Below are 23,741 nucleotides of genomic sequence, written 5' to 3'. Positions count from 1 at the left end.
ATGCTTATACCCTAATGACAATTCTTTTATTATTTTTTTATATTCAATGAAAATAACAATTAATTTGTTGAAATTTCAAAATTGGAAAATATTATCACGGAGTCTCGAAAGAACACATCGTGTTATTTTCGAACATCAAGTTCAAATTGAACAACTCGAGAACAAGTTAAGTTCACCCAGATTCAAATTGTACAGCTCGAGAACAAGTTTAGTTCACCCACATTCAATTCATGTTTTAATCCCCATTAAATTCTTCATGCAAAGATATTTGAAATTCGAGTAATACTTCATTCCAAACTGAATTGAGAATTAATATAATTTTCAAATTTCAATTCGAAATTCAACCAACTTGTTCTCATCAAGTTTGGATTTGATTTATTTTCTTCCAATAATCATTTCTACGATATCCATCTTTCATCTCGAAACGAATCGAATCAACAATCTAAATTCTTACATTTTGGAAAAATTTGTCTTAAAACTAAAGTTAATAACCTCCAAGTAAATATGTGAAGTGTATGTTGGAATGGTTTAAGACTTAATGAATATAAATTAAACAAAAGAAGATAAAGAAAAACTCGAATGATTGTTTCATGCTCTAGAGGAGGTATTGAGGTGCCTCGAAGGGGAGCTCTGGCCTGGAACAATCCTGGCCACAAGGTCGCCTCCTGTTGCATAAAGTAGGCGCCTAAGTGTCCCTTTGTGCCCTGGAATTTTCCAGGGTTTTGAGGAGGCGCCTGGCAACACTGTTTGACAAGAGTTGCGAGTTTTCATAGATATTTGCTTCCAAAAGGTATATTTTGGTCATATTTTCAAGATTTCTGACTTATACATCACTCCATATTAAAGAATTGATAACTGAAGAGATAAAATAACATCAACATTGAGATGATCAAACAAAGGAAGAGCATGTTCATTCATATTGACCTTTTCTTTCTTTCTTTCTTTTCAAAAGAGAGTTTGCATCATTTTCTGGTTATGAAACTCGTGATTTGTAATATTACTATCACAAGTTGTAATTCTTCGTATCTTGAGAGACGATTGTCATATCTCATGAGCACCATGTGCTGGACAAATTCTTCTTAAGGACAAAAAATTCTCTCTTGTCTCGACTTCGAATTAGTTAACATATTTTCTTGAGTCTTGTTATCTTTGAGTTGTAGATCTTGCGAAAGTGTTTTGGAGAAATCTCCACAACAATCTTAAGACGAATTTTCGTTGGTTGCTAATTTTTTTGGTTTGCAATTTGAAGATGTGTTAACATGAACGACTTCAAATTATGCAGTATGACGAAAAAACGACGGAATAGCTCAATTTCAGATATTAGGTTTTGAAAATTTTCGTCGCTTATTTTTGTTATAATCTTTAAATTTGATATTCTTTCGAATTTCTTGATTGAAGACTACAAATATGTTGATTTTTCTTTGCAATATGCAAAGATCGTAAATTGTGAATCTCGACGATTATGTTACATGCATGAATATGAGTAAGTCCATTCAAGTAGTTTATTAGCTCAAGAATTCAATATTTTATGTATTGATTTTAAGAATATTTTGAAACTAAAGAAACATAAAATCAGAATGAGACTCGAGATCTTAAATTTAGACTATGAATTTTAAAAGTTATCAATCATGTGTCTAAAGTTTTACTACATCAAATATATTGAAACATAAATGGTCTCAATCTATTTATTAGAAAGTTATACGAGTCCTTAAATATTAGAAACATATATTTCATCATATTCATTGATGACATACACAATACAAGATTTTTATCTTGCGAAATGAAAGATGAAGCTTTAGTAGCTTATACTGGACATAAGAATGATTTATCAATTATATACAAAGTATTGTATATGTTGTGACAAATTGTTGTATTTTCTGTTATTTGTCTCTAGTTGAATTTTGTAAGCTGTTTACGTTTAAAACTTTGAATTTGCAAGATATTAAATTTGTAATTAATTTTTAAAAGCTTTTAATCTTAAAATTTCAACTGTGAATGGAATTCGAGATTTTAATTTTTAAATTTCATAAACAAACAAGCCTAAATCTAAATTTTCAAGACGTTTAAAAACTTGAATTTAGATTTCTAAGTTATAATGCTTAAAATTTGAAAAACGTGCAAGTTTCAAAACCAATTCGACGACAAGTGAATTGATAAACTTGAAAAATATAATGTTATCAAATTTGACAATAATGTATAAGGTTTTGAGTTCTTTAAGCAAGAACGATTATCCAAACTTTAACAAGATATAAATTCTTGAATTTATATTTATAAATTCATATTGCTTAGAATTTGAAAATTTTGAGTTCTTTAAACAATCACGCTTAAATTCAAATTTAGCAAGATACTGAAATCTTGAATTTTTGGATTTATAAGTTATAAGATTTGGAAGACTTAAATTCTTTAAGCAAGTACATTTAAATTCAAATATATCAAGGTATAAAATCTTGAACTTGAATTTATGAGTTATATCACTTAGAATTGATACAATTATGCTTACCCAAATTTGTAATGGAAAAGCCTTTGAAAACTGCAATTGAACTACATCATGCTCCTTTTCATTTTTTTTTCTAATTTAATTATACAATGCAAATTTTACTAGCTTTCGAGCTTAAAATCCAAAATTTATGAGATATAAACTCTGGAGTTTGGATTTTCTAAGTTGTACGCTTAAATTTTAGCTTTATAATTATATTAGAAGTTTGTTTCGAATTCTTTATGGAATTGCTCTTAAATCAAAGTTTGCAAGAAATTAATAGTTTGAAAGAAATTAATTAATGATTTGAATTTATAAGTTGTAACACTTAAAATTCAAGTTTAACAGTTCTCTATATATTTCAAAGTTTGCGTAACTTCAAAAAAAATCATAAAGCCATATAAATAACTCAAAGCATGGGGGTACCACATTTAATGTAGAAATACCATGTTAAAATATGACACGGAAATTTATTGAATGATGATACGTCTGAACATGTAATTCAAGTACATAATATCATAAACTTGATCTTGAGTAGTGCTATGAATTTTAATTGAATGAAATCATAAGATAACTTGATGAATCTGTAGTGAAAAACTTTGGATGGAGATCAAATTTATAACTTGTCAAGAGGAACGAGTTTAAAATCTACAGAATAAAATGTTCTTAGTGGTAACCCAACATTGTTGATTGGAGATCTCAAGATCTTAATTAGTTCAACGAGACAACTGATTCATGAGAACTTGTGCTAGAATTTGATAATCACTCTATCCTCATTCCTAGGATGAAAAATGTTGTTCTTAAAAATATAGTGATGATAACTTTGTACTCTAATGGTTCATTTGCTTGTAAAAGACGGATTATGGTAGGATACTCTTGAAAAGAGACACCACTATGTAAGTTTAAGAATGAACCGCCTCAATAAAATATTTATGAAGTCAAAATGTGTTCCATTACCAAAATAGACTCAACTGAAAAATAAAAAAGGGATGATAGGAAAGTTGTCGTGTAGCTACTATCGTATGGTTTTACACAAATCATCAAAAATTTCAAAATATCATGTTCACTTCATGGCCTAGTAAATCCGATAATATTCTACTAAGAAAGGTTCAAAACAAAAAAATACCTCTCCCGATGCGATTATTTTTTGTGTAAATTCTCTTTCCACATCACATTAATTCCATTCATGTGAGAAATTGTTGGAATGCTTCAAGGCTTAATGAATAGAAATTAAGCAAAAATTATGAAAGAAAAATCAATTGTTCCATGCGTCAGAGGAGGCGCTGAGGCTCCTGGAGGGTTCCTTAGCTCCTCAAATGTGGTGTGGAACAATCCAGGCCGCAGGGATGATGCCTAATTAAGCGCCTTCTTTTGCACAAAGGAGAGCTCCCTTCTATGCTCTGAAATTTCAAAGACTGCAAGGGAGGCCCTATGCAACGCTGTTTGACAAGAGTTGCTAGTTTTCATGAATCTTTGCCTTAAAATGTCTTTTGGTCATATTTTTAAATTGGTGACTTATATATCAATCTATATGAATGAATTAATAACTACATATATAAAATAACATAAACTTTGAAATGGTCAAACAAATGAAGATAATTTGCATTCATATTGAACTTCTTTTTCTATAAGAGAGTTTGCTTCATTTTCTGGTTATTAAACTCGTGATTTATAGTACTACTATTGAATGTATTTTTATCTTGAGAGGCGATTGTCATATTCAAAGAAGATCATGTCCAGGGAAAATTCACCTCAAGGACAAAGAGTTGTCTCTTGTCTCGACTTCGGATTTGCTAACATAATTTCTTGAGTTTTGTTATCTTCTTGTTACATATCCATGAATGTTTTATGGAAAAATCCCAATAAACAATGTAAACATCAAAATGCATGCATGGACACGCTTGAATTCATATTTTATGAAATTAGTTGCGATTCATCAAACATTCCACGTTCATATACAGTTACATGCACACATTAAATTAACTGTGAAATTAACGTATAACACTAAAAATATTAAAACTAGCCCTAGCCTAATATTCTCGTGCCTCCACAATATAAACAATTTTTTTAAGGAAACATATATAATATTTGTTTAAATTAAATTAAATGGGCTAACCAGACGGGGACTTCTTCTCTTTTGGTGCGACTCAGCTGTAGTATTTATTACAGTATATATAATTACATCGTAGATCTCGAGGCATGACCCCCCATTTTTAAGCTATCGAGACAGCTGCAAACTTTTAAACAATTGTTTGTGAATAAATAAATATTCGAGCGAATGAATTTGAATTCGTAAATTCAAACATTTGGCAGATGTAATTATTTAGAATGTTTCTTTGAACAAGAATAATCGTCCCTGCGGTTAATTTATATTATATTAGTAGTCAGTCAATGGATACAAATAAAGGGTGGAACGTATTGGAGGAGAATTACTTTTTTGTTAAGTGACTTTTCTGATTTCAGATTTTGGCTCATAGTTTTGGTAAACTAAATTTGATTTTCGATTATTTTGGTCAAAAAGTTGATATGATATCAGATATTTTAACAATTTTTGATTTCACGTCATCATTTTTCGATTCATGTCAGTATTTTCTGGTGTCACATTAATCCTCCAATAAAATATGAATTAAAGCCCAAAAATCAAATTTAATGCACCCAAACCAAAATTCATTGATCAAAATCCAAAATATGAAAAAGTAGTGGAAAAAAATTTATTTTTCCGATTTCAATTTGTTCTGGATAAATTTTGATGTTTTGAGATTTCAATTGAACGAGGGGAAAATTTTATTGATAAAAGAAGTTCAGGTCGAAAATAATTTACAATATATCTTGCTTTAAATGTAAAAATTTGTAAAAAAAAATCTTATGAAAAGATAAGAAGTTTCTATCAGATCGATCTATGAAAAAGTATCACGTTTAATAACAAAAATATTGCTTTTAATTTTAGACTAGTATTTCACCCGTGCGATGCACAGAGTGTTATTTTATATAATTAATTATTAAAATTAATATGTATGATAATTTGTTTACTTTCTCTATAACGTGACTTTTTATCAAAGTAAAATGTTTATTGTTTTCATATACATATAGATCGTAACAATGAAACAGTGAATAAAAGAGTCATTTTTGTATTTCGGCTGAAAATTATTATCACGCTTGTATTAGATGATGAATGTCATAATGTGTTTATCAATTATAGTGTATTCTAATATAAAATTATGTATCATGCACAAAACAATAACTGTAACAAAATAAAATGATAAAGATGATACAAACTTTTAATGGATTATAGATCATACAATTAGAAAACAAAAACAAATTACAAATTTTGAAAAACTTCCTTAAATACAACATTTGTCGTTGAATTTTTCGGGTTGCAATCACTATCACATATCAAAATTTTTAGTCCCTCAGGATTCGTAACTCTTGATACAGCAACGTACAACTGACCATGACTAAAAACAGGGTTCTTCAAAAAAAGTCCTACATGAGACAATGATTGCCCTTGACTTTTGTTGATTGTCATTGCATATGATACAATCAAAGGATATTGTCTTCGTTGAAATTTAAAAGGAAGCCTTAGATCAGAAGGCGTCAATGACATTCTTGGAATAAGCACTTTCCGACCTGCATTACTTCCAGTAAGAATTTTTCCTTCCAAAACATGGTTTCCAAGCCTTGTCACGATCAATCTAGTGCCATTGCATAATCCAAGAGATGATCTATGTTCCGCAGCAACATAACCGGAGTTCCAACCTTCAAATTTAACTCGTGATTTGGAACTCCAGAAAATCTTATTCCATTTAAGAATTCAGGGGTATGCACATCATTAAGTAGATCAACATTTCTATCTGAGTGACACGCAGTATCAGAACTTAGATACAACCTTCCCTCTGAATGGTTTAGAGATATCATGTGTTCATTTATGGACTGAACGACATCAAGTGTTGGTGCCAAAATAGCTCTTTGCTGAAAATATGCGGTATTGTTGATATTGTTGTCTAAAGACGGATACGTACTCTCAACTATTGCTGCAATAGAATCATTGCAATCTTTAATCAAAAGTTCATCAGGAATATTTATTGTCGCATAACCGTCATTTTGTTCTCCAATTTCTCCAATTTTTCCATCTCCTAAATTAGCAATCCAATCTGAAATTTTTTGATTTTAGCACATTCTTCATCAGAACCTAAATTCTGTAATCGCATGTTTTTCGTCAATCTCAAAACTATACAATGTCTCCAAAGATATGAAGAATCCTTTTGGAATAACAGGCAATATTTGTCGAAAATCGCCTCCAAAAACAACTGTTTTGCCTCCAAAAGGCAAATGAAGGCTTGAAGGATTGACAAATCTCATTATATTTTTCATGCTTTTATCCAAAACTTCAAAACAAAACTTATGCGTCATTGGAGCCTCATCCCAAATGATAAGTTTAGATTTTACAATAAGCTCTGCAAGATGACTCCCTTGTTTGATATTGCATGTTGATTCCTCATTGGGATTAAATGGAATTGCAAAACGGGAATGAGCAGTTCTTCCACCAGGCAGTAAAAGAGATGCTATACCACTTGATGCCACATTCAAGACAATTTCTCCCTTCGATCTGAAGTATGCAGACAGAGTTTTCCAGACAAATGTTTTTCCAGTACCTCCATATTTATAAACAAAGAATACTCCTCCCTTGTTTGAAGCAATTGCTTTCATTATTGTATTATATACATGATGCTGCTCTGAGTTCAAATTATTAATGAGTTTATCATGTTCTTGCGACAAAGATCTTCTATCAAACCGCAACTCATCGTGAATTAGTCTATTTCGTGAAGACTGAAAATATTGATCATTGGGAAAAGGCATTGATTGGAATTCACGTAAACTCTTTCCATAGCTTTGCAATAGCTTTTCAATATCAACCAATGCATAACTTCTTATTTCTTCCTCATTTAATTCCAATTCTACAAAAAAATAAATAAAAATTAAAATATATACATATATATATATATACATATATATATATATATATATACATATATATTATATATATATATATATATACATATATATATATATATATATAAATATATATTGAAAAGAACACATATATAAAAAAAATTATCAGTTCATACATACCCTGGTGTTGCAGCAAGTTACGTCGTTTGTATAAAATATCATCAGATAAATATGTCCAACATGACTCCCAAACAACTTCAGGTCGGCTGATACAATTCGATGATAATAGAGTAGCAAATAAAACTCTCAGTGATTGTGCTGAAACCCAATGACTTGCCTCGATAATGCCGTCGATATACTCCTTGTCATCATTCAACAACCCTAGTGCATAGCAAGCATCGCGAAATGAGCGGTATTGAACACCGTTAACAAAATCTATATCATCATAGCACGTGGCGCCACGGTTTACATTGAAAAGACATCGTAAATAGTACATCTCCCCACAACCAGGAGGAACGTAAAAAATTCGTCCGATTGAAAATCTTTGTTTCCTGGGAACGAATTCTCGTGTTTCTTTCTTCCAAACAAACTTCATTGGTAATTCAGCATATGTTAATTCTCTTGCCTCTGGATATTTCTTATTAGCTTCCATCCAAGCAAGAAACATGCTCTGGTTAATAGTATTTCTATCGAGAACGGTACTGATTTCATCTGAATCTGAAAAAAATAATATTTTGTTCATTCGGAAGATGAAAGCTTATACGCTCGACAGGGTGGATCTCTGTATTGAATATCAAATCCAAAAATTCTCCACTGCAGCCTCACACGAGGAAATATATCTGCAGTCGTAGTACATATTAACTTCATCCACATTTTTCCCTAAACTATCATCATCTGAGCTCTTATAGAATGAGGCAGTCTCACGATCATGTCTTTTATTTATGTACTTGAACAAATATTTGATAGCTCGAGATTGATTGCACCATTCAACATTCATATGGGCTCCGTAACGAATTAACAAATAACGATTATGGGGAACAACAAATCTGTTATCCAGATTAACACCATTCTTGATAATTGTTCGCCCATTATCTTTGCGTCTATAACTTGGGTATCCATCCTCATCAATTGATGTCACTTCAACAAACTTTTTAGGAAAATGCTTTGTACAACGACCGTTGGACATGCATGGAGAGTTCTTTCTTGTTTCGCCGCATGGACCGTGCATCATTAGATCTCGTACTGCACCATAATAAACAGGATCATTTTTTTCATCAGGAATTTCAGCAGAAATGATATGATCTATTGCCTCGGCAACTGGATTCTTGTCTTCTTTACAGAGGAAAAGCAAAAGGTTGATATGATATCAGATATTTTAACAATTTTTGATTTCACGTCATCATTTTTCGATTTCATGTCAGTATTTTCTGGTGCCACATTAATCCTCCAATGAAATATGAATTAAAGCCCAAAAATCAAATTTAATGCACCCAAACCAAAATTCATTGATCAAAATCCAAAATATGAACAAGTAGTGGAAAAAAATTTATTTTTCCGATTTCAATTTGTTCTGGATAAATTTTGATGTTTTGAGATTTCAATTGAACGAGGGGAAAATTTTATTGGTAAAAGAAGTTCAGGTCGAAAATAATTTACAATATATCTTGCTTTAATGTAAAAATTTGTAAAAAAAATCTTATGAAAAGATAAGAAATTTCTATCAGATCGATCTATGAAAAAATATCACGTTTAATAACAAAAATATTGCTTTTAATTTTAGATGTTAATCAAACCTAGCCATTTCATAAATATAAATCAGTTTTGAACTGTCTCACAATAAACTAACTTTAAAGCTTGAGATGCGGAATATAAATGTATTTTAGGGATTATGGAAATTATTCCGACAAAAGATAAATAACTTATTCGTCCATTGTAAAAAAAAAAAAACTAGTGATTAAATTATATACAACACGTATGCATATAAAGTTATATGGGTATGATGTTTTTTTGGAACTGCATTAATTATTTATACAGAAACTATGCATAATGATGTATTTTTTAAAAAATATTTATTATATAAATTATTGTAGTTTAGTAATTCTCTCTAATTATTTATTAACTTATTGTGCAATTTAACCATAATAAAAATAAAAATTCAATAATTTTTAAATCACTCATTTTTCATCACCTATTAAATTTTGTTATATAATATTGATGATGATATATATTTCCTAACTCACAATAATTTACAAAATAATATCTACGTTACACACTGATATATCATTCGTCTCGAATATTTTTATCCGTGAGATGAGTTGACCCGATCCATAATTATCATGAAAAGTAATACTTTTGGTATGAAAAATGATAATTTTTCATGAGTTGGGTAATGTCGAATATTTATCTCACAAAATTAACCCGAGAAACGGTCTTACACGAGTTTTCTTGCCTTATTATTACTATATATGATTTTTGTAAAAAAAAAAAAAAACTTCTCTATGAATTCTTGATGTTCATATAATTTCTCAATATTTAATATATTAATTGATTTACTTAAAAACATATAATTTATTAAAGACCTTAACAAAAAAGCGATCGTCCAAACACATAAATAAGATATACAAGAGGCTACTAATAACAAATATTTTAAGAAACAACTCAAGTAAAGCTACTGAATTTACATTATTTTGAAATAAATTTCAAAATAATTTTAAAAATGATTTAGGGGGGTGTATTCAATGTGGGAAATTTATTGACTTTTAATGACTTTTGTAGATTTTAAAAATCTAGAGGTATTCAATCAAAACTTTTACATACTCTATAGAAGTTTTGTGGTATTCAAAATAGACTTTCATGGAGTTTTAAAAAGTCAAGTGGTATTCAACATTGACTTTTATAAACTCTATAAAAGTCTACAGGTATCAAAATTTCCATGGACTTTTAATAACTCCATGGAATTCATTGACATACAAACATTAAAGCCTAAGGTACAACTACAAATTGTAAAAAATTGTATTTGGTTCACCCCAAAGATTTGAATGGATTTTTAAAACTTCTAACTCTCTCTCTGTCGCTTCACATCACATATCTTCATATCTTCTTTCCTCTCATCTATTTCTATTACTCTCTCAAATTTTCGAAGTGTATCTCTATATATATTTTCATCTTTCTTTTTCAAATTTTTCATTTTTTGGCTGATTGTTCATTTAATAATTTTTTATTTTAATAACACGGGGAAATTTTGAATTATAGAATTGATTTTGTGATTTTTAATTTATGATTTATACAAATTAATGTAATATTTAATAATAATAAAAGATGATCAAAAAAATGTTGTTTAATTCTTAATAATTGAATAGTTTCGTAACAACAATGATTTTTTAAATTAATTTTCGTATTTTTAATTAATATGTAAGCTATGATATTTTTATACAAAATTATATTCACACAATAACAAATAATATTATTTTTACATTTATATTATCAATTTACAAATAAGATTACATGTTAATCAATTGATGTATTTTAAAAAATTTACAAACATGCATATAAACTCACATATATATACATGTAAGGATTAAACGATTTAACTTTTAAATAAGTAAATGTATTTATTAATATAAATATTAAAAATAATTTCAAATTGAATATGTTATATATGTCAATTAATTATTGGTTCAAAGAAATTAATAAAAAATCACATGTTATAGTTAAGTACAAAATTTATAAAATTATATAAAAAAAATCTACAAAAGTCTATAAAAATCTTGCAAAAAAGTCTACATAAATCCACATAAATCTGTTTATAAATCTGTGAGATTCCATAAAAGTCAATAAAAATTTATCAAATCCATAAAAGTCTATAATTTAAAAAAGTCATTAAAAATCATCAAAACTCTGAATTGAATACACCCCACTTAATAAATATATGGAAATCCATAAAAAAAAAGAGTCTTAATTTTTTCAAATGTCATTTCCTTTTCCGTTTATTATTGTTAAGAAAATTCAGGACAGTTTTGGGTTTTGACTCGGCAACATTTTAGAAAGAAAATTGAGAAAGGAGGAGCGACCTGGAAATAGCAAAATAGGCGTGGAGAGAGCACGTTGTTATTTTAATTGGAGTTTTTACAAGTTTTGAACTGTGGCTTCTCCCCGCTTCCCCTCTACACTCCACACACCTATATATAAATACCAATTTCTCCTTTCACATACACTCACTCTATTCAAAAACACACACCATAGCTATATATACACACACTTTCCTGTATCTATCTATTCATTCTGTTGGATGATCGATCTGCGAGAATCGGAACAGTAGCTGAGCTGCTGGAGCTACCGATGAAAATGCTGAGTGAGTTTTCATTTCCATTTTCCTGTCGTTTTAGCTGTATATTTTTATGCTGGAGATGTTTCTTGCATTTGTAGATTTGACGAAATCGGCGAGGCATTATTGTTTTTTTGGATTTTATTGGAGTATCGTTTGAGCTTTATTTTGAAAGTTTAAGAGATTATGCAGATCTGTGAAGTTGAGCTGAGATTTTGATTTTATTTCGTTGTTTTAGTTATTCAGTAGTTGATTATTGATTCACAAGTGTATACGGTGGCATTCGAATTCGAAGTTCACCTTGCAAAAGTAATGTAGCTCAGATGACATTTGTTCCCCGATTTTTGTTTGTTGAGTCTTTATGTTCGTGAGAAGATTGTACTAGGGAAAGCTCTTCGGTGTTAACTATCTATTCTTTCAGTGCGTTCGGGATTTTGGGTTCATAGAACGGAGCTCTGGCAGTTGTTTTCGATGGAAAGTGTTTCAAGTTTGAATGAATTAATTCTTTTTAATTGATTTTAGTTCCGATGGGTTCTGTTCTGATTTATTTTGTTGAATTTTGGATTAAGAATCGAACTTGATAGAATATTTGAGCGACACGCGGAATTCGTAGAATTGTGTAATGCTTTTTGTTTGAACAGAGATTTCATTATTATGACTTTTTTTATTTATATATAGTTTGATCAGATATTTTTTTTATAAAGTTTGACAGAGATTTTAAACATATTATATAGTCAGCCGAAAAATTTAATTTGGCAAACTGATTTTCTGCTACTGCCAGAATAAGCTGTAGCTACTGTCTCCTATAGCGTATCGTGAACAACTGGAAGCAGCCCTTTTTTTTTGTTTGCAGCATCTTTTCATATTCCCTGCAATTGACGGAAGGTTCCAAGTTTGAATTTACCTTCGTCTATGGCCATATGAACGCATTTTGGGCTCATGAATCTTGCATCATTGTTTGTCTCACATTATTTATTCAAGCTCAGAGTGGATAGTGGATACTTTGTTGTAATTGTATTTTGCTTCTGTGAATTTCTTTTACGCATATTGGCTATATGTGACTTATATAGGTCGTACATATATACATACAATAAAACTATAACACGACAAGAACAAATAATAAGATGAAAAACTGAACGTTGTTGAGTTCATGTCGTTCAGATGAATTACGATCAAAAAATCAGTTCAAGACCCGCATATATTTGAGAGCGAGGCAGTGTGATTTTCCTGTCATATCACTTTCAGAAATATAATATATAAGTAAAATATGGTACAGGTGCTGCAGTTTCCTGCTTGGCGGTATGTGCTCACAAAGATAGCTTGTTACTTGCTTGACAGTGTAGAATCTCGTCTGACGACAATGCAGGTAAATTTCCAGTTTCAATTCTTTTCATGGTTGGAGTGCCAATATTTCTCACAGAAACTATTATTGTTTCAATTGAGTTCCACTGCTAATGCTTGCTATGATCATAAATTTCGACATAATTTATGCATAAATACAGCTTCTACAGTAGATATAGCCTGTTATAACATTGCATTTATTTTCCAATTGCAGCAATTATGAAGGCATATCAGTTAGCTTCTACAAACTGTCATATCATGAGGCAAACAGGCATGAATAATGAGAATACGTCTTCCAACATCACAGGGTCAAATCTGCGAATCACACGAGCTCGGTTAAAAGCCTTAGGCTCTTTAGGAGGATTGCCTCCTTTACATCCTTCAGCAAAACAGGATGGGAAACGGGTCTCGCGTACAAAATATAAAAGAGCAGCATCGTATGACAACAAAAATGCATCAAGTCCAGCTGCTTGTCCCCAGCAAAAGAAAAGGGCTACTCTAAAGGATATAACTAACATCACTTGTGATAATTTGTACACAAACTGCATCGGTGCAACTGCAGGACAAGTAAGATAATCATCATCACTTGAGAATTGTAGCATTTATTTAATATATTGCGATGACAAGAATATTCTCTCATGATCTTTGTACATCTCAGGTAGTAGACAGCAAATATTCAATTCGTATCTCAATTTTTTTGTTCATGGGATATTTCAGTCTACATTTTGTGAAGTGCTGTGTCTAGAGTTCAAAATTTGAACCTGTAAACTTACAAATGCTGAACATTCCTCTTTTCTCAGGCAAGAAACCAGGAAAGTAAAAGCTCGAGACAAAATATTGGGAAGATGGTAACTGCTTGTTTTGCTAAAGAGTTTCAGGTTCCTGGGTATGGAAGGGGAAACGTCAAAGAGAAAATGAACATTCTAAAGGTGGAGGAATCACAAGAAATTGGTCCCATAGTGAACTTGGCAATTGAACCAACCGAAGGAGTCGAACACAAAATTTCGAGTACAGCAGTTCCGATTCCTTTGGATACAATGCCCAGTAGTCACACTCCACAGCTAACTCCATACAACAGACGTAAGACTTTGTATTAAGCTTTTCAAAAGTAAAACTTGAAGTTCTTCCAACTGTACTAAAAAAGTGCAATAATAATATGTGGAGTCTGACTGTCCGAGTAAATGCTCTAACTTTTTAAATGAATCGGAGTAGTCCTACATTTTGAGGACTGGCCATCAGCATGATAGTAATTTGTACTTTGTACACGAATTCCTTTGGTGATTGTAGAATTACAGTTTAAGAATGCCCAGAAATTTTATATTGAAAAGAAATGTTTCTCTCTCTGTAATTATTTTATGAGCATTTTGACATGACAATTAAAATATTGTTTCACACAATATAAGCTCACAGCATTGCACAAAACAATTTAACTTCGCTAGTATATATGCATGTCTCAACAGAACATGGAAAAAAGTTTCTGAAACGTATAGATTGACTGTTTTTGGGTTGTTTTCACACAGAAGTCTGGGTAATAATGATAAGGAAAGAACTGATATTAATCCTCCCATGGCACTTTCTCCTGGTTCGATCAGTTGTCTTTTGACAAAAATTATCAATACGTCAATATTATTCAAGTATGTTTATCGATGCAAATTGTGTTCAAAATAAAATCTGCACCTGAAGCTGGGACTTCATCCTTGTCTTTGCCATCACATTATGTATCATAGATCTCTGAAGAGCTATTATTCTTGAAAATTGATTAAAGAAAGTATGCACTTAATAAGTGGTCTCTCTCTAGTTTTTGCTCATGAGTTTTAAGAGTTTGTGAAGCTGGGACTTCATCCTTGTCTTTGCCATCGCATTATGTATCCTAGATCTCTGAAGAGCTATTATTCTTGAAAATTGATTAAAGAAAGTATGCACTTAATAAGTGGTCTCTCTCTAGTTTTTGCTCATGAGTTTTAACAGTTTGTGGATTATCATGCAGAGAATGGCAAGCTTTTAAGTAAGCAGGAAAACTTGGGTGATAGGGGCATCACTGATATAGATTTAGAAAAGCATCCGCTCATGTGTAGCATGTATGCAGCTGACATATATTCTAATCTTCGAGCAATACAGGTACGCAAGGTTGCCAAAGTTCGGTTAAATCATTTTGTCGAGTTAGTTCTTTCTTTTATGGCTTGAATTCCAGGCAGCTTGTCACAATCCTATAGGGGACTTAGTTTTGTTCTCTCTCATCACTACCAAGTTATAATATTAATTGAGAGACTACAGCATAAAAGCTCACAACTTGGATTCTTTAAAAATTTAAACTTCTGTTGTAACCATGGAAGCTAAATAGATGTTCCAGAAACTCTGCTGTTTCTTTCGATTAACAAATGAACTACTGTTTTGTGCTCTCACTTTTTACTTCTCTTCCAGATTTACCGAAGGCCTTCGGTTGATTACATGGAAAAGCAGCAGCATGATATCACTGAGGCAATGAGGGGTATTCTGGTTGATTGGCTTGTGGAGGTTAGTTTACTCAATGGAATATTATCTTGAATCTAAGTCTTTTGGGTTTGGGCACCAGCCATTACCATTTCAAGCTTTAGGGGAGTCTATTCGACCTACATTTATATTTTCACCTGGATCTGTTGCTACTGATGATCTGGTTTCTCATCATTCTAAACCAGCACCTTCCTTTGTGTCTCTTGTCAACTTCCCTTCATTCTAACATTTTTCTTTACCATTTACATCTTTAAATTATTGAATAACGAAATTCGGTAAAATAATTTAACTTAGCTATAAGAGTGGCCTTAAGTGCTACACAGAAATATGAAAACACGTTTGGAGGTGAGGGAATGGTAGCAACCTAGCAGGGATGCCCTAGGCCATTATATAACTTTCCTTCTGGTTTTCACTTTAATGTTTTCTCCTATTATTTTCCTCAAATTCCGTAATTTAATTTGTCCTTGTTATTTCCCGTGTGTTGTCCTTTTTTTTCCAGGTTTCTGAAGAATATAGGCTGATCCCTGATACACTCTACTTAACTATAAATCTTATAGATAGATTTCTATCGGCGATTAACATTGAGAAGCAGAAGTTGCAACTCCTTGGAGTAACATGCATGCTAATTGCTTCGTAAGTTACATACAATAATCAGAGCACATGTAAGCTTCACAAGTTCATTTTGCTAAACACGACTGTGAACTGTCTTTATAGTCCTTCGAAGACTTGTCACATACGTCATGATTATATTCTGCCAACTATTATCCCATGTTTCTAGCCAAATTTGAACATGTTGATTCTATAAATTCTATTGTGGTAGAGACGTTTTTTTATTTTTATTTTTTCTGTAAATAACACATGGAAAATTAATCAAAATTGGTGTTCTCATAATCTTCTTTCATTTGTCCTAATGGTTAATGGTTTGAAGGAAATACGAAGAAATTTGTGCTCCTTGTGTGGAAAATTTTTGCTTTATTACAGACAACACCTACACAAAAGGAGAGGTATGCCGTATGCCCTTGTCTGAAATTCACCTTGCACATATTTCCTGGAGTAATTTTAAGACATTTCCCAATTACGAAGGAGCTTGTGTTCCGGTTCGTCTGGACAATTTTTAATCTTATCTGAAGCGCACTCATTTCTTGTCAAACGACAGGTACTGAAAATGGAAGGACTTGTTTTGAACCATTTAGGCTTTCAATTGTCTATTCCCACCACGAAAAAGTTCCTCAGGTACCTGATGCACCTTGCAATCTTTTTTACTTAAGGCTGTTTTGCTTAGTTAACCACCTCTTATTTTTCCGTACTTTCAATGCTGATTATAGGAGGTTCATTCATGCAGCGCAAGTTTCTTATGAGGTAGATAAAATTGGTGTTCCATTTATGTTTAGTGATAATTATTAAAGAAGCCATTTTGATTTAGACTAAATCCTCTCATTTCCAGATCCCTTCTGTGGAGCTGGAATTCTTGGCTAATTATTTAGCAGAACTAACACTGGTGGAGTACAATTTCCTGAAGTTCCTTCCTTCTCTAATTGCTGCCTCAGCAGTATTCCTAGCCAGATGGACACTTGATCAATCAGACCATCCATGGGTTGGTTTTCTTGTGCCTCTTTCTTTTCTTCTTTGGACACTCATAAAATCAACTTTATTCAAACCCAGTACTTAAATTCCGTTAAACCAACTAGTGAACCAACTATACACTTTTTTTTTTTTGCAGAATCCAACGCTAGAGTACTACACAATGTACAAAACATCAGACCTGAAATACACAGTTCTTGAATTGCAAGATTTACAGCTTAACACCAAGACATATACACTTGGCACCATTCGTGAAAAATATAAGCAATCCAAAGTAAGATATCTGATTCATCTACACTATATGTTTATTAGTGCACTTTCCTCTTTTACACTAAATTAAATGTGTGCTAATATGGGATCAATGGCACTACTAACTCCATCATACATAATTTCAAATAACATGCTTATGTTATAAATTTAAAACGAAATCTTGCACTGATATTGTTTTTGGAATGACAGTTCAAGTGTGTTTCAACTTTTCGTCCACAAAAACCTGTTCAATCACTGTTCTAAGCATAACATGCTCATATTTATTACGACGACGATTGCCTTTCTTCTACCGGAGGATCATTGATAACTAACTGGATGTGAATGAGGAAGCACTGTAATTCTTCACTCAAGAGTAATGCAACTTCTCAATTGTTGTAAGTATTTCCGGTTTCTTATAGACTGTTTTTGTAACGAGAAGATTTAAATAAGTGATTATATATTTCTTTATTATGATATTAACTTTTTCGAGAGCAGCAACCATCTGCTTGCTGGTATGATAGCTCTAACTTCCTGGGAATTCATTTGTATTTGTTCTCAAGATGGAACTTTGCTTACTATTAATGAAAATAATTCGGTTGACATTCGATTTTCGAATTGGTATCGTGCTATACAATTTGGAATTATACCCACTTATGTTTTTTTTCCTTCCAAATTTAAGATAGAACATACACAAATACACACACTCGTTAGGAGAAGTTTATAAATGATTAAAATTTAAAATGATTAATAAATAAATCCTTTAATAATTGTCAATGAAATCTCATAAAAAAGTTGTTACCTTTAGGACGTATGTCAGCTTGTTAGGATCAATTGGTCAATTTAATACTTTTTTAAAGTGCGATTTTAAACCATTGATTTGATTTATCTTAATTTTTTTTTTAATAATGTTAAATAACATAAACGATAAAATTTGACAATTTGGTATGAAATTTTTTCGAACAATCAACAATAAAGTTATAAAGTAAAAAATTTGAATGTAATATTTAAAATAAATGGAATAATTGCAACAATTATAAATGCTATCCTAGTTCACCAATTTATAGTAATACAAAGAGTGGGTCTCATGTGAGACCGTCTCACGGATCTTAATCTGTGAGACGGGTCAACCCTACCCATATTCACAGTAAAAAGTAATACTCTTAGCATAAAAAGTAATATTTTTTTATGGATGATCCAAATAAGAGATCCGTCTCACAAATATAACTCGTGAGACCGTCTCACACAAGTTTTTGCCTAATACAAAAACCTGCATCTTCTGTTCTGCTTTCCATTGCTATTAGTTCAAAAACTTTTATGCTTTTAATTGTCCGTATAAATTTTGTGAAGTTTCTTTCCTCACGCACCTATATATTTTTACCAAATGTAATTCAAAATTTATAATTTGAATCCTCCTTGTTTCTTGACAGAATCGTTTACAAGAAGCAAAAACTCGTGCCTCTTTCTGTTTGTTTTTTTTTTTAAAAAAAATTCAGAATTAAAGAAAATTTGATGCCCGTCTTCTAATTATACAACTGACAACATACTTCATTAATTTTATTTCAATCCATTACCATGATGATGGAATAATCGATTTTTCCCGATCTAAGTCATGCATTCAAATCACTAGCTAGCATAACGAAAGCTACATTAGAAAAGATATAATCTGAAGGAAAAAAATAAGGAGCCACTTGACTTATTTGTTCAGATTTGCTAAATGAAGTGTTTTTAATAGAGAAAGTGAAACAAACAACAATTTTTGGATTTGAACTTATATATATTATGCTTTTTTCATTTGTAAATGAAAATTGGACTTGTCATTTGAATTAATTGAATCAAACAGAAACATATGAGAGTGTCCCATATTTAACAGAAAAAAAAAACCGAGTTAGCATATATGGTAATACATAATTACGAGAGTGTGATAGAAGATGTAAATCAAGGGAACTATTTGCACTAAAAAGACTTGACTCATGTATGAGCGCACGATCTACTTACGTCGAATGTCGGATCAGTCCAAGTTAAAATTGGTAACCTCTGCACTAGGGGTGTAAACGAACCGAATACGTTCACGAACTTTTCGAGCCGGTTCGAATAATATTTGGTTCGAATTCGAAATTATCGAATTCGAGCCGAACTCAAATATGTTCGAATATTTTTCGAATCGAATTCGAGCTAAAATTATATTGTTCGATTGTTCGCGAACCTTAGCATTATATTTAAAAAATAAATAAAATATTATTAAGTACATATATATAATATAATATTATTAAGTCGAATCGAATTCGAACTCGAGCCTCAGTTCGAATCGAGTTCGAATCGAAAATAATAAAAATTCGAGTTTCGAATCGAGTTCGAATATGTTTATTCGGATTCGAGCTCGAGCTCGAATACTGAAAATTTCTTAAAATTCAATTCGATTCGATTCGTTTACAGCCCTACTCTGCACTCTTGGCCTTTCATGTGGCTAACCTTTGTCTTTTCATATAGATTGCATGAGTCTATATATAAACACAATTTCTGTATATAAACACAATTTCTTGAAAGCTTCTTTTTGTTGATAAAGTTCGGTAATGTTTCATTCGTTTGTATGTAGACTTTGTGCTAAGTTGCTGCAAGTCTCGCTATTATATCTTGTGAAATAATCGTTCATCGTGAATCTCGATGTACTTCTCTGAAATTTATTATCCGGTAATTTGTTATAATTAGAATAATTATTGGACGATTCTAAAATAATTATTTATACGAAATAAATTAGAAATATATGTTAAAAATATTCATGATTGAGGAGAAATTTAAACAATATAAAATAAATATCAGAGTTAGAATAAGGGCAAACTTGCAATAACTCCCTATTTTCCTTCTCAACTTTCTCCTTACTCCTCATCCATTATATTCTTTGTTTTAACTCCCCAATTTTCTAAAATTTCCAAGAGTACCCTTATTCCTCATAATTATGGTACGTGACATCGTTTTACCTATCGAGCATGTTCGTAAAGGCGTATAACCTCAAGACATACAGCTACGCAAGGTTTCCAGCCTATATACCATATTCAGATGATCGATTTTTTTTTAAAATTTATAAATGACCCATTATGCTTCCGTATAATAAACTGAACAGTTTACCACTTTAACCATAGTGTCGTCGGGTTATATCTATCGATTTTTACAGTCTGATCCTCACAGTCCAAGCACACAATCCCAAGCGATGGTTTCTAACGCAGATTCCTTCAACAACACTTAGCACAACCCTGTTTCGTTTTCTACCTCAGGGTGTATAGTAAAGTAGTTTAATTTGAAACTAATAAATGAGAGGGGCAAAAGCCTTGGTTTTTTTTATTCAAACATGCGAACTATTATTACATAGTAACATCCTGTAGAGTAGGAAAAACTTTTTTAACTACTTATTGTAGCCGAAATTAAAACACACATAAACTAGAAAGAAAATATTATAATGTTTTGAAAGAAAATGAAGAGGTTGAATGATGCCTTCATCTTCCTTATATTTTGATATTTATAGAAGTCCTTTGCGATATGAATTCAAGACTTCAAAGCTTACCTTATCTTTTCTTTAATGTCTTCCATTTGTGTTTGACATTATCTCTTGAGTGGGTTGTGTGAGTGGTTGAATGATCCCTCCACTTATTCTTGAACTGTCTTTTTCTAGATCATTAATCTAGAAATAGCTTGTTCTTCCATCTTTATCTCCTGGCATAACCAGTAGATATGTATTTGGATCATATCAGCTGAAATCTCATTCTCTGCTTCTTTTAACAGTTTGTATAGATCTTTGAAAATTATCAGCGGCTTTCTTATCGTCTTAATCCATCTTTTGGAAACCTTGAAATATGTATTATACATTTTCTTTGGTTCCAAACTTCGTTTTAATTCTTGTGTGATTTTCTTGTTCACATTTACTCTGTATTTATAGGTGTATTTGGGTTCAAGTCTTTTAGTTAGTGGGCAAATTTCATGCCTACTTGCTTTTGTTAGAAACCAAATTTCGGAGTTTGACAAACTGAAGAAACTAACTGAATTATGAAACGACTGAATATTTAACAACTGAAACCAGCTGAACAAATGAAGAAAACTGATCAGTTGGAAACCGATCAGTTAATATACTCAGCTGCATAAGTTTCAGTCAAAACATATCTCAACTGAATGCTTCTCGGGAAAGAACATTCAACCAACAAAAAGATATAGTAAACAACAAATGAATATGGAAAGCCGCACCTCAATCATTACAGCATAGAACAACGTACTTCGGCTACTGCAATTAAGACGCCGAATGACAATCAATGAAGAGAACATTGCCCAACAAATGATGGAGTGGCATTCAACGGATACTAGAATTCAAATGCATATCAAAACTACCGTTGAAAGAGAAGTATAAATATGACTGAAGAACAGCAGAAGAAAATAGAGACAATCACTCAATCTTAAGCTTGCTGTTACTCTGTCAAAATCTTAGCTCACTTTCATTTGAAATACTCGTAGCAATCAAGGCTACAATCTGAGCTTATTAGCACTCTCTAAAAGCTATTAGATTCAATTGTGCTAATATCAGTTACGTACTGAGAATATTGTGTAGAACTAAGAGTTTCAGTTTTGGCAGTTGTAAGTCCAAACTGAAGTGGGTCTGTACAAGTGTTGTACTTGATCAAAGTCTTTTAGTGAATATCCTATCCTTGTGATAGAAGGGGTGACGTAGGAGTAATTAAATTATCCGAACATCCAGAAACAACTCTTGCATATTTCTTTCATTTTCGTATTCTCTTTCAGTCAGTTACTTTCCGCAACTACTCTAGTTTAACTGATTGTTATTGACCAACAAGATTCCGAGATTCAGTTTGTCACTAAACTGAACTCAAATATTGATAAAGAACAATTTTAAGTGTAAGTGTTTATTCAACCCCTTCTTCTAAACACTCTTGTTACGACAACCGATCCTATCAAGTGGTATCAGAGCGGTTGAATCTTGTTCTTGAATACTTTTGATCTATAAATCTGCTAGCATGACTTCATTCAATAAAATTCCTATGTTCTCAAGAGAAGATTTCGATGACTGGAAAATCAGAATGCAGGCTCACTTAGCTGCACAAGATGATGATATGTGTTATGTCATAACAGACGGACCCATGAAGATTCTAAAAGCAAACACAACAATTGCCATAACTGAAGGGGCACCACAGAGAATTCAAAATCCCAGAGAAGAGTGGACAACTGAAGACAAAAGGAAAGCTAATCTTGACAATGTGGCCAAAGATACTCTATACAAAACACTGGACAAAGCAACCTTCAACAAAATAAAGATGTGCAAAACAACAAAAGAAATTTGGGAGAAGTTGATTCAGTTATATGAAGGAAATGACCAAACAAAAGAAAATAAACTCTCAGTTGCTGTCCAGAAATTTGACAATATCAAAATGAAGGTTGGAGAATCAATGAACGAGTATGATGAAAGGGTAAGCAGTATTGTGAATGAATTAAATGCACTCGGAAAAGTGTATACCAACAAAGAGGTTACACTAAAAGTGATGAGAGGTCTTCCAAAAGAATGAGATGGCAAAACTATGGCTATGAGAGAATCTAAAGACTTGAACAAGATCGAACTTCATGAACTATTTGCTGATTTAAAAGCTTATGAATTTGAATTGCAAAACAGAGAAGGAGAACCATCTACTCCTACAACTACAACTGCTTTAGCAGCTGTCAGAACTGAATCGACTAGTTCAGTTGAGAAATCTGCTGATCAGTTAAGCAATGATGCTATGTCATTATTCATCAAAAAGTTTGGGAGGTTCATGAGAAAGAACCAAAGAAACCTTCAAAAGCAATACCAGAGAAATAATTGCAAAGAAGAAACAAATGCTTGCTACAATTGTGGCAAAACAGGTCATTACATTGCTGACTGTCCTAAACCTAAAAAGGAAAGTCAAGGATCAACTGGCAGAAGAAAGAAACTATATGAGCATAAGAGAAGACCCATAGATGATAAGAAAACCTACAGAAAGAAACACGAAGTTCTACTAGCTGAAGAGAACAAATCCAAATGGGCAGAAACTGATAGTGACGAATCAGAACCAGAAAGCTCATATAGCTCAAGTGATGAAGAGGAAGTCAAATGTCTAATGGCAAATGACACTGAAGCAGAATCTACAAGTCAACAGGTATTTGATTTTAGTTCAACTGATTTTACACGAGAAGAACTCATTTTAACATTGCATGAAATGGTAAATGAGTACCAGAAACTTGCATCATCATTTGAGGAAATAAAGTCAAAGCAAAATGATCCCATGGACAACAAAACCAAAATTGATGAATCATTTGATA

General features: G+C 31.7%; 2 protein-coding genes across 2 annotated transcripts; one reads left to right on the top strand and one right to left on the bottom strand.

The window, feature by feature from the left end:
* Positions 1 to 6,163: 6,163 nt before the first annotated feature.
* On the bottom strand, positions 6,164 to 8,654 carry LOC140830261 (uncharacterized). The gene is made up of 4 exons (XM_073193544.1): positions 8,252 to 8,654; positions 7,607 to 8,143; positions 6,706 to 7,431; positions 6,164 to 6,627 (listed from the first exon to the last, which is right to left on the bottom strand). The coding sequence occupies exons 1-4, from the start codon at positions 8,652 to 8,654 to the stop codon at positions 6,164 to 6,166; spliced, it is 2,130 nt and encodes a 709-aa protein (XP_073049645.1).
* Positions 8,655 to 11,585: 2,931 nt separating this feature from the next.
* On the top strand, positions 11,586 to 18,015 carry LOC140831076 (cyclin-A2-4-like). Its single transcript, XM_073194841.1, has 13 exons — positions 11,586 to 11,777; positions 13,027 to 13,116; positions 13,306 to 13,658; positions 13,892 to 14,171; positions 15,079 to 15,209; positions 15,513 to 15,605; positions 16,081 to 16,214; positions 16,510 to 16,585; positions 16,738 to 16,814; positions 16,907 to 16,940; positions 17,026 to 17,175; positions 17,302 to 17,436; positions 17,622 to 18,015. Exons 3-13 carry the CDS (start codon positions 13,311 to 13,313, stop codon positions 17,673 to 17,675), a joined length of 1,512 nt encoding a protein of 503 aa, XP_073050942.1. The 5' UTR covers positions 11,586 to 11,777; positions 13,027 to 13,116; positions 13,306 to 13,310; the 3' UTR covers positions 17,676 to 18,015.
* Positions 18,016 to 23,741: the final 5,726 nt, after the last annotated feature.

This window comes from Primulina eburnea, chromosome 4, assembly GCF_022965805.1.
Source record: "Primulina eburnea isolate SZY01 chromosome 4, ASM2296580v1, whole genome shotgun sequence".
Lineage (NCBI taxonomy): Eukaryota > Viridiplantae > Streptophyta > Magnoliopsida > Lamiales > Gesneriaceae > Primulina > Primulina eburnea.
This window is presented reverse-complemented; position numbering and strand designations above follow the sequence as displayed.

Excerpts from the sequence above, each read along its gene's own strand:
- LOC140830261 (XM_073193544.1), bottom strand. The coding sequence starts at position 8,654 with ATGCACGGTCCATGCGGCGAAACAAGAAAGAACTCTCCATGCATGTCC. Across the intron at positions 7,432-7,606 it reads TAACTTGCTGCAACACCAGG|AATTGGAATTAAATGAGGAA; the intron begins GTATGTATGAAC and ends ATTTTTTTGTAG. Across the intron at positions 6,628-6,705 it reads ATCTTTGGAGACATTGTATA|ATTGGATTGCTAATTTAGGA; the intron begins GTTTTGAGATTG and ends AAAAAATTTCAG.
- LOC140831076 (XM_073194841.1), top strand. The coding sequence starts at position 13,311 with ATGAAGGCATATCAGTTAGCTTCTACAAACTGTCATATCATGAGGCAA. Across the intron at positions 13,659-13,891 it reads TCGGTGCAACTGCAGGACAA|GCAAGAAACCAGGAAAGTAA; the intron begins GTAAGATAATCA and ends CTCTTTTCTCAG. Across the intron at positions 14,172-15,078 it reads GCTAACTCCATACAACAGAC|AGAATGGCAAGCTTTTAAGT; the intron begins GTAAGACTTTGT and ends ATTATCATGCAG.